The sequence below is a fragment of the Acanthopagrus latus genome, chromosome 3 (genome assembly GCF_904848185.1).
Source record: "Acanthopagrus latus isolate v.2019 chromosome 3, fAcaLat1.1, whole genome shotgun sequence".
Classification (NCBI taxonomy): Eukaryota; Metazoa; Chordata; class Actinopteri; order Spariformes; family Sparidae; genus Acanthopagrus; species Acanthopagrus latus.
In genome coordinates, this window is record NC_051041.1 from 5,462,355 (window position 1) to 5,473,567 (window position 11,213).

General features: G+C 42.2%; 1 protein-coding gene across 4 annotated transcripts; it reads right to left on the reverse strand.

Moving 5' to 3' along the window:
• Positions 1 to 581: 581 nt before the first annotated feature.
• Positions 582 to 10,703, reverse strand: LOC119016738 (lamin-A-like). Of its 4 annotated transcripts, none has more exons than XM_037092947.1 (13): positions 8,271 to 10,703; positions 7,181 to 7,530; positions 5,046 to 5,202; positions 4,287 to 4,412; positions 3,732 to 3,902; positions 3,396 to 3,521; positions 2,635 to 2,855; positions 2,277 to 2,547; positions 1,948 to 2,055; positions 1,735 to 1,854; positions 1,571 to 1,627; positions 1,094 to 1,288; positions 582 to 965 (listed from the first exon to the last, which is right to left on the reverse strand). In XM_037092947.1, the coding sequence occupies exons 2-13, from the start codon at positions 7,516 to 7,518 to the stop codon at positions 930 to 932; spliced, it is 1,926 nt and encodes a 641-aa protein (XP_036948842.1). In that variant the 5' UTR covers positions 7,519 to 7,530; positions 8,271 to 10,703; the 3' UTR covers positions 582 to 929. The 4 variants fall into 4 exon arrangements, with proteins under 4 accessions (XP_036948842.1, XP_036948840.1, XP_036948841.1 ...); XM_037092945.1 differs by having other exon boundaries at positions 1,094 to 1,291; XM_037092946.1 differs by having other exon boundaries at positions 1,094 to 1,291; positions 7,181 to 7,534.
• Between the last annotated feature and the right edge of the window lie 510 nt (positions 10,704 to 11,213).

Here is an 11,213-nt window from a genome sequence, read left to right on the forward strand (position 1 = left end):
TATATTTTATATATATATTTATCTAATAATTAGTTTTCTATTTATTCTTAGAACATCCCCTGATATAAAGCTGTATATGTAAAGGTAAATATTGTTTTGCTTGTTTGTTTTTGTACATATTACACAGAAGGGCCCTTTTTGGACTATTATATCTTTATAGAGCCTGTTATATTATTGGAATATCATTACTGCTGTAAATAAAACATATAAAATATAAATACAAGTGAAGCCCAAGTAACTGGAAACGGTGTGTGTGTGTGTGTGTGTGTGTGTGTGTGTGTGTGTGTGTGTGTGTGTGTGTGTGTGTGTGTGTGTGTGTGTGTGTGTGTATACGAGTATAACGTCACTTTAGTTGATCAAAACCAATACGGCAGAATTCTGAAAAAAGACTTTATTGTCGTCAGCAAAAATACACAATATTCTGTGGATCCATAACAAGGTTTGGCAAAATTTACTAATTTACTTTTAACTCGACTTCAACATAAGTGAGCACAAATGTATTTACTGCAACCCTGCGGCATCACCAAGAGTAAAGCCGATCTGTATAGCACAGTAAGTATAATTCACGACCAGCAGCAGCATCTGTTGGTATCACCAGCTTTATTAATTAGTCCGAGCAGTTGTTTAAAGCTGCTAGAGCATCTGAAAAGCTCTGGATTTACTATTTACTGGAAGACTGGTAGAAGTTTCAAACCCTTAATGTCACTGATACAAAAGTGGCTGCTTTAATCACCTTTTATATTCAAGAACATATGTCAAAGGCATGCCTATATACATTATAAAAAAAAAGCAGTATGAGGTTTTATTGCATACAGTATCTTTAACATAATTCAAAAGTACATGAACTGAACTTCTAATTATAACTGGTAACTAAAGAACTACCAACTAAAAACTACTTGAATAGTTGAAGTGTTTCAGGATCCAGAGGCTCACATGATTGGACAGCTCTCCATTCCAAATCCGGCCTGCGAGGACAGAAGAGTAAGTAAAGATAGAAGAAATCTCAGTTGAACAGTTTTGTGTCTGAATGTTTTGTTTCTTTTCTAATCGGGCCTTTATAGAGATTCAAAGGAGGTCATATATCGGTGCCCACCTTGCGAGGGGTGCTGGTGCTGAACACGTAGGAGTGCGGCAGTAAACCCTCGGAGAGGCCTCCGCTGCGGAACGAGCGGGAGGCTGAGCTCACCGAGCAGCTGCTGGATTTGTCTGAAGGAAGTCCGCAGGAGCCGCAGACCACCGTCCGGCTCCGCAGGTTGTACTCACTGTCCCCACAGGTGCTGTGAGCCACCTGCTGAGGCAGAGAGGCAGAGTCAGTATTCACATGAGAAAACAATCAGGATCTGTCTCATGTTTGATTGCTCATTTGATCAACAGCTATTTGATCATTTAACCTAATTTTTTAAGCATAATTCTGAATATTCCCTGATTGAAGCTTTGTATTTTTCAACTGCTGTACTTTTGGCTGAGGAAAAATGTCACTGGAATAGACAATTAGACAAAATAATTCATGATTTAATCCAGAAGATATAGATTTCTGTCTTTTGCATATTGGATGTACAGTTTCTCTCACCATGTCATCGTCTTCTTCTTCCAGCTGTGTGCGGGTCACCTTCCTCATCGCCATTTCCTGGAAGAAAAAAAAGTCATAAATGTTTATCAGCTCATTTATTTAGTGACAGAACGAGACTGTGGCCATAAAGAAAACCTAATCATAGTACTTTAAATGTAACATACCTCTCCACTGGCACTGATCAAGGTGGTCTGGAACAGGTCTCCGGTGCCCCAGGAGGGCTGAGTCTTCCACACCAGGTCAGAGGGAGGATTGTGAGTCCCACCAGCACCAGAAGCCCAGATCTGCCAACCACGATTACAAGGTGCAGGTAGAGAGTGAGATATCAGTGAATGTGTTCATCACTGCTCATTTACGATTCTGCTGAGTGAACGTACCGTCACCCTGTGTCCGGCCTTCAAGGTGAATTTCACCGGGAACTTGAAGATGATGGGAGCACCGGATCCAACCTGCCGCTTCAGCTGCCAGTTCCCCAGGTTTTGATCCTGATGGGTGAATATAAAGTCAGCAGAGAAGTAATATTCTCCTCACAGCTGATTATGAATTATTCATCTAGGTTTTAAAAGCTACATGAGGTGAATTTGTATCTGTGACATCAAGTAAAGACGGGCGCTCTATTTTCTGCAAAGATTCAGCCTCTAATGAAATGTTTGTGTTGACATGATGGATCATATTTAGTCATTCCATCATTTATTCATCTCCTCACCTCATCTGCTTTGTTGCTCAGTCGGACATATTTCCCCTCCAGGTCCACCTCGTCCACGGTGACCCGTCCGCTGGCTGAGGCCTGCTGGGTGATGCGAGTGCGGGCCACGGCTCCACCCGTGAAGCTGGAGGCCTCGCTGTCGGTGTCGTTGGGGCGGCGCCTCTTGGCAGGAGAGTTCTGGCTGCTGTAGTTGACCGATCGAGAGTGAGCTGATGCAGAGGAGCGACTCGCTGTCACTTTGATGGGCGGGGGGCTTGGGGAGAGACGCAGCCTGCAGACACAAACAGGATGATGATTATTAACTGGGTGTCACTCTTATTTGTTGAACAAAGTCACTGTGAGCTCTTGGTCAACAAACCTCTGCTCCTCTCCTTCCAGCAGCTTCCTGTAGGCACAAATCTCCATATCCAGAGCCAGCTTGACGTCCAGCAGCTCCTGGTACTCGTCCAGCTGCTGCTGCATCTGCTGCCTCATCTCGGCCATTTCTCTGTCCTTCTCTCCCAGCAGGCGGCGAGTGGTGTCCCGCTCCCGAGACAGAGCGTCCTCCAGGTCCCTTATCTTCGCCTCACGGGCCGCCAGCTGGACCAGACCGAAGAGTTGCACAGTTAGTACCAGGTCAGAGTTAGACAAGTCAGTCTGCACATTAACAAGACGAGCTGATCACATAGATCAACCCCGACTGCCAACCACAAACAATGAAAATACTGTGTGATCAATGATTTATGGGTAAAAATCTTAAAACTTTAAGTGACATGACGTTTAGTGGCCTGATCATATTATATGTCAGTTTTGTTAGGATCAGCCAGAAAAAGTTGAAAAGTGCTTATTTCTTCTCAGAACATATAAAACAAACTGGAAACTCTTCTTAAAATGAGAAAAAACAATACTATGTTGCAACAAGGACACAACTTAACTTTTCTGCAAAACCTCAAAATCTTACCAAGTGTGTTTGTGTCATTTTCCCATCAAAAATTCTCTCAACAATTAAAACTGCAATGTGTAAGAATTGGCCACCTTTTGAATTCAAACTCCACACATACTCTTTTGCTGCTTTATGTTACAGGTGTGAGTGTAATAACCCAGACCGTTCTCAGTGTGCGGAGCTGTTTTCAGGGTCACCTGTTTCTGCAGCTGGCTGAGCTGAGCCGACATGGACTCCAGGCGGATTCGCGTCTGCTGCAGCTCCTCGTGTGCCGCTCCGACCAGGTGGCTGCTCCTGTCGGCCGACTGACGGGCATTTTCCAGCTGACAGAGGAAACAACACGGTTAGAAAGTAAACAAAACCATCCAATAACTCGTTCTAAATGAAATTCTTCTTCATTAAAACCAATTTGTGACACTGCTGCAAATCAAAACTGTCTTTCTGACAGTTTGATGGGTCATTTTATTAATATAAGAGTCGTGTTTTATATGTTTTTTTGTTTTACCCATGACGACACTGAATAGATGCTGTACCTTGGAGTTGTACGTCTTCTCGATCTCGTCCTTGTACATTTTGATCTGCAGCTCGTGCTGGTTACGCATCTCGGCCAGCGCCTCCGCCAGCTTGCTTTCAAACTCTTGCTGGTGGCCATTGTCCATCTCCACCATACGAGACTCGTGGCGCCTCTTGACTTCCCGCAGTTCCTGTTGGAGAGTCACCAAAACCATCAACGACAAATGCATGTTTATTTTTTAAAGAACTGGCAGATGCTGATGTGATAAAAGCAGTGTTTCCCCCCCCTCGGGTTGGGGAACAAATAAGTGCATTTATTTGGCAGTTTCACATCATGTTGGACCAATATTATAACCATGTATACAAAGTTGGAAAATCAGGTAATATATGAACGATACTAAAAAAGCTTGATAATGAAATAAGAACAATGAGGGCTGGGTGAAAACACTGATTTTACTTTCATTCTGCTGGGGTTGGGAGCTGCACCTTAAACTCAAAATGTTAGGGGGATACCGTGACAAAGGGGGAAAACAAAATGATTCACTGATGATGTGGAGGTGTTTTCTGAGTCTGACCTCGGAGTGGAGGTTTTTCTGAAAGTCCAGTTCCTCCTTGAGGGTCTGGATGCGGTTCTCTCCGTCCACCCTCCGCAGCATCTCATCCTGCAGCTGCTTCCTGGCATCGCCCAAACTGGTGTCCAGCTAAGGGAGCACAACAGGAAGTGAAGATTATTAAACCGAACCATTTCCATATCACCAGGCCAAAGGAAGCATTAAATCCAAAGAGTAGATGCACGTTTCCTTCTGCGTGGTGATACCAAACAGAAGTAGTTCCTGCATGAAACGGCTCACAACAAGTTCTGTGGGTTATCTTGAGTAACCGGGTCATGATTTCTGGAGAGAGGCATTTCTGTTGAGTTTTTTAAATGTGTTTATTTAGTTTAGTTTATTTTTTATTTTTTGGCCCTCTGAGCACCACAAACCAATCTACAGAAAAGAGGTGAAATATTTGGGATTTTGTCACTTTAGGTCTGAAGTCAGCAGATACGTAGTTTATTTGCTCACATAGATACAGAGTTCAAGATGTTTCGTGTTTTATAATTACTCAAGAAAAGTTATGCAAGCTCTGGCCTTGTGATGTGTTTACAAAACAAAACAAAAAAAAGGGCAACAAGGCAAGACTTGGGTTGTGACTTGATCTTTGATACGCTGACCTTTAGAGAGACAAAGTGGGAAACACAGAGGAGCAAACTATGAGTTGGTGAGCGTGTACGGTAACTGCAGACAGATGAGGCCCAGATGTGTTTCCAAAACTCAGCGTGAGTTTGAGTTTACCTTGGCAACCTGCGCCTTCAGGTCCCTGTTTTCCACCTCGAGGTTGCGCTTCTCTCCCAGAGCCGTAGTCAGGGACGCATCCTTGGAGTTGAGCAGAGCCTCCAGGTCTTTGAGCCTCTGCTGCGCTCCGGCCAAGTCCGACTCCTTTTTGGTGTTCCTGTGAAGACATAAGGAGAACATAAGAGGTGAAGAGACGGGTGAGTCAAGGGGTAGACGCGCATTTTGCTTTGTAACTTAGGAACCGAGAGGAGACTGATCTACTACAGTTTCCTTTACACAGTACGGTGAAACACAATCCGAGCTATTTCTGACTGAGGATGTAGTCTGGATGATATAGAAACAGGGAAAAGACCTCGGTGCATATGACTCATAGACCACAAGGATCTGCGTCCAGTCACGTGTAAGCAGTAGCCACAAGCCACAGCCGCTGGTGTTTAGCGGAGGCGCTGCCATGGCGACGGCTTGGCTTTGCCAAACACACAACTGTCTCCGTCTCAATATTTATGGAAAAATAATGGAAGCAAGAGTGCGGCCCTCCAAACACTGCCACGTATTGTGTGCATAATGATTACTTTTGGTGAAGGAGGAGAAACTGGGGAAAGAGTTAGTCATCAGGATCTGGATGTGGCAGCGCGGGAAGGAGTCGGCGAAGAAAAGTCCAACGTCAGACGGCAGTGAGCAATGAGGAGGGTATGCTGGAGCCTGGGAGTGGCCCCAACAGCAGCAGGACGACACTGTTCCCAGAGCGTCAGCAGAGAGTCGCACAGACATCAGCTACTTAGAGCTGATGAGCGAGAGTGTTGTGCTGCTGTGTGCAGGAATGTTTTAGATATTAACACTGCAATCACAAAAAAAAAAAAGAGAAAAGCTCCCAGCCGAGCTTTAACGCACAAATTGATGGTGTTTTAAGGAGAAGGATCTGGGTGAAAAATGGGGATTTTAGTAGCCTCGGGGCAGTTGTTGCTCCTCATGATCATCAGATAAACAAGAAAAACTGGATCAAGAGTGTCTTTTCATCTTGATTAAAGGCTGATTTGTTTTACTTTGGTATATAAAAAAAAACTTTTATAGTCTTGTGGAGAACAGGGCTCCCGATCTGTTATGTGTTGTGGTGCACTTATATTGTAAGTACTTTCCAAGAGGGTTTGGTAATTCTGACTAGACTGTGTTATTACTTGCCACAAGTTATAATTATGGGATCATAGTGAATGCTAAAATGTTGCGTAACAATAGAACAACTAGAGAAGAGTCACAGAAGGCAGTAAACTGACACGGAAACATCAGGTGGACAGCGATGTTTCGGTCTATCTGGTTTGCCACCGTTCAGATGGATCCCACTGCTTTTCGTGGTTCTGATTGGTCGAGATGCAACAATGGAAGCTCAAAGTGCAGATCGTCACCTGGTTCACGGAGATTTCACTGACTGATCGATTTGGGGTTGCTAACATTTGCAGCTGACCTCTGAACTATTGAGAAGCTCCACCATCCGCCACTGTCCGTGAGAGTAAACGGAGATGACGCGGCTCTCTCGAAATAAAGGGTCGGGTCTGAGGTTGGGGTAAGAATATCAGGGCAGCCAATCAGAGACAAAGGAGGGCGGGTCTAGGGAATCCACGCACGAGGCTGTAACAGAAAGACTCCTGAGTGTGAGGTGCATTTTTTTCTCTACGATCTCAGCTTTTCTTTCATTTGTTCGAGGAATATTACAAATGTTATTTCACACACAGTCAGAAGACGCCACTTCTCACAATGTTTCAGGGGTGCTTTAAAGAAATCCAGGGCCTCTAATGTGCTGCGGCCCCCTTAAACCCCCCCTCACCTCATACTTGGTTGTTTTTAAAAATGTGCCTCATAAGTTGCACACATACAAAACATTAAAGATATGGGATTTAAAATTTATTCTTGAATAGTTTTTTATAGCGCCATTGCATGTGGAAATTCAGGTGTGTTTTAACAATGCATACATTAAAAAATCAACTTGTAGGTATGTGTAATTTGTTTGTTTTGCTGTTTTTTTCTTCACTATAGAGCAAACATAATATTGTAAGAACATCAGATGTAAGTTAAAGTGACTGTATGCAACATTTCACATCCCTACAGTAGAGTCTAATAAAAGAAATTCCTCTGGCGCCCACCTTGCCTTCAGCTCCTTGTAGTCCTCCCTCAGCTTGCCCAGCTCCAGCTGCAGACGCGCCCTCTCTTTGGCCACGGAGTCCAGAGTCTGACGGGCATCGGCCAGCTCCGTCTCGTACGCCGCCTTCAGGCCCGTCAGCTCCCGGCTGACCTCGGTCTCCGACTCGGTGATGCGCAGACGCAGGCCGGCGTTCTCGGCCTCCAGGAAGCGCACCTTGTCGATGTAGACGGCCAGCCGGTCGTTGAGGTTGGACAGATCTTCCTTCTCCTGGAGGCGAGTGATGCGGTTGGGGGAGATTGGTGTGTTTGCACCTCGGGGAGTGTTTTTGGGCGTCGCCATTGTTCTTACTTGCTGTCTTGCCGGAAACAGATTATCAGATAAGTTATAATAATTTGTTTTCATGCACAATAAAAGTAAAGGGTGTTTACTGTTTGTTTTTTTTAAATGTATATTAGACTTAAAAACACACTTTTTTAGCTGTTTTTCTGTGTTTTTTTCTGTGATCTCTGTGTGGCTACGGGTTTCTGAATACTTTGCGTGTGTGTGTTTGCATGTACGTTTGACTATTTCTGGTACTGTACATGCTGTGTGCTTGTTTTTTTTTTCGTTTTTCTCGTACATAATTTTCACTTTATATTGTTGTTGAAGCACTTTATGATCTGAATTTAGGAAGTTGCACTTGCTTACTTTGACATAATTGAAAACTTTACATAGGAGGATGGCGGAAACTGACCATGTGGTTCAATCTACAGGTCTACATTTAAAATTCGCCTCTGTTAGTACCAAAATAAATGCAGAAAATGATGAAGAAAACATTTCTAACCAGTCCAGTACTTTGTCTGAAAAGTGTGAACTTCCATGTGTGTGTAAAAAGGGCATAACTGCGACTTTAGCAGTGAAAATAAAGATAAATCCCTGTGAAATATCCACTGTTTCTAGAAACTTCCAACTCTTTTGTTGAGTGCGATAGCATAAAACACACAAAAGAAGAGTACAATTAATCAAAAGACATGGGAGGGGTTATCGACTCCACCCTAAAGTCAAATAAATGTCCCTGCACAAAGGATGCCAACTGTAAAGAGAAGATTTACCTTTTTAAAGCTCGTCAGGAGAAGAGAAAATGCTGCTCCGAGATGTATTCGTAGACTTTTCTGTTAATTTTCTTTTGCTGTCTTGTGATGAGAGTCTCTCTGAGGTCTCCGGCACTGCTCAGTCCGTTACTGCGCTGTCTGCAAGTCCATCTGACGGTGCCCATGTAGGAAAGAATGAGATGGGAGGAGAGGAGAGAGGCTGGCCTCAACTTTGGCACTTGGTAGGTGGTTGGTCCTCACTCTCACTCTCTCTCTCTCTCTCTCTCTCTCTGTCTCTGTCTCCCTCTATGTCTCTCTCTCACTGTAATGGGTGTGCAGGCTGAATGAATGAGTCATCCTCCACTCAGAGAAACTCACAGTGCCATGTGATACATACAAGGGGATAATTTTAAGCAGATCTGTTGCCTGCGAGTCGCGATCTACTCGTTTACTTCGACTCAAAGCGCTGATACTTCTCCACGAAGTTACATAAGAGGTTTCATATTGTTTTAAGAGCTTGAATCTTTGTTTTTTATGCCTATTTATTTAAGATAAACTAATTTCAATGACCTCCTTACTCTTTAAAAACATACAAATGGTCTGTTAAGCATCAGGAATGTGTGTTTCAGCTTCGATTAAACATCCCTGTCTTAGAAGAGTCTCGACTGTAACACAGCCAAGAAAAAAAAACAAAAAGAAACTAGACTAAAATGCTCCAGCAGACCACAGTAATGCCTCTCTGGCTTTCTTTTGCAAACATTATACTTGTAAGGATTCTTTTTAAAAACCCATTTTAAATTGGAAGCAGCCTGCTGGCGAGCGAAGAAAGAGCTACTCAACAGGAAATCAAAGGGAAAACCTGGATCTTAAAGTGGTTTTTAAAAAGGAAAGTTTCATGGATGTATTTATTTCCTCCAACCGATTGTTTATTTTTTCTTCTGCACATTTACAAGAACAAGCACTTTATTTATTTGTAGCTTTAACAGCCGTTAGAATGATATCAGTCAAAACAAATACTAACCTAATCAGTGAACGCAGTAAAATCAATTATGGGATATGTTGGACCCTGCTGTGCTTTCTGAGGCTGTCAGTTGTTACCTAATTTGGTTGAAACCCTTAAAGGTCCAGTGTGTAGGATTAAGTGGTTTTGCATTTTGCAACCAAATCAATTTGGAAATTCTGCTCCTCCCTTCACGTTCCCCTACCAGCGTGGTGGAAGTATGGCAGACACCAAAAAAAAAATGCAAAACGCCCAGCCGGTGTTTGTTTGTCAGTTCAAAGCTACTCAAAAAAACATGGCGGACTGTGTTGAAGAGGCCGCGCTCCCTCTGTAGACAGAAAAGACTCATTCTGAGGTCACATTATGAATGTTGCATTCAATTCCTGACAATAGATCCACCTACATCATATACACTGGACTTTAAAATGAGGCAATATGTGCTTGTGACCCCTTGTCACAGGTTTGGGTCTCAGTGTGGGCATGAGAAAAGCTTCTTCCTTCACATATTGTTGTATTTTGTGGCGTTTTATGTCTTTATTGAAAGTAAACAGACTAAAAAAGTGGGATAAAAACAGGCAGAGAATGAAGTCTGGACTCAAACCAGTTAGGTGGGATTTTCACACATTAACAAAACACTAAATAATTATCTTAGACAGTTATTTTGAGTATATTAATGATAAGTACATTTCCCATCTAGTTCTGTTACATAAGTTTACTGTAAAGGCTCAAATTCAATGCAAAGTTTTTATCATATTGAGCCCATGTGTATAAATTAAGCGACAATAATAAAAACTGCTAGAACAACCTATTTGAAATGCATAACTTTCATGTATATCTCTGTAATAATAAAGACATTATGTTTATTTAGATGGTTCTCAATGTGATGGAAAACCTACATTAAATGTGACACTTGCTCATGTAAGATGGAAATGTTCATGTTATTGAAATAATTAAAGTCACTGTTTTAGTCACAGTTATTACTTGTTATTGCTTATTTTTATCTTGTGAGCCCTCGAGGGATCCTGACTGACTCACAGGTTCAGAACAGCTGCTCTCAGGTAAAACCGTCAAATGTTGATGTGACGGGAGACGCTTGTGTCCACATTCTGTCGAGATCTCGTCTATTAATTTACTCCAAGTCACGTTAAGATGTTTTGACACAGCAGTGCACGGTAACAAATAACCAGTGTGTGTGTGTGTGCACGTGCCTGTGTGGTGTGTTTATCTATATGTCAATTTCTGCTATCTGAGGTTTTTCTGGTGTGCACAGTATTAAACTAACTATTCTGCACAGTGAGTGAGTGTAGTGCCGTCGTTACCTCATCAGTCTCACACTGCATGAGGCATCTTTCTGTCACACTCGGGTTTTTATTGAGTTTTCACATATAAACAACAAACGTACAAAGAGAAACAAAGCGTCTGGAGATATTTCAGTGCTCATACTATTACATTATAACAAAAAAACTGAACATCTATAGGACTTATGACACCAGCTAAACAAAAATTAATATTTAGCAGGTTTCTTAAGTCCTATAGATGTTCAATTTTTTCCAGTTCTTATTAAAAGCATCCTCTCTGACTCGAAGATGGTGTGTCGATTTATTTATAACAAAAATGTCTTAGATAATGTCCATCCACTGATCCTGATTTGTCTTGTTTAGATTCAGCATTTATTTATTTATTTATTTATTTATTTATTTATTTCTGCTTTGACGATGTAAAGATCTTCTCTCATTACAGCATTCTCAGTGTGACACAGTGCATCTTTAACTGCTCTGGTTAATTCTTCATTTTTAAAGGTGTTTCTGTGCAGATGTTCACCAGCAGCTCATTAAAAACAAAATGGAACACAGATAGTCATTTAAAAAAAAACAAAAAACTTAATAGGTGAATTAAATCAGACATGTATAAAGGCGGACATGTTGGGATCTCAGTCGTGGTTTGGTTATTTCCTATATTTTCTG

Excerpts from the sequence above, each read along its gene's own strand:
- LOC119016738 (XM_037092945.1), bottom strand. The coding sequence starts at position 7,518 with ATGGCGACGCCCAAAAACACTCCCCGAGGTGCAAACACACCAATCTCC. Across the intron at positions 2,056-2,276 it reads TGAGCAACAAAGCAGATGAG|GATCAAAACCTGGGGAACTG; the intron begins GTGAGGAGATGA and ends TTCACCCATCAG. Across the intron at positions 1,855-1,947 it reads AGGCCGGACACAGGGTGACG|ATCTGGGCTTCTGGTGCTGG; the intron begins GTACGTTCACTC and ends CGTGGTTGGCAG.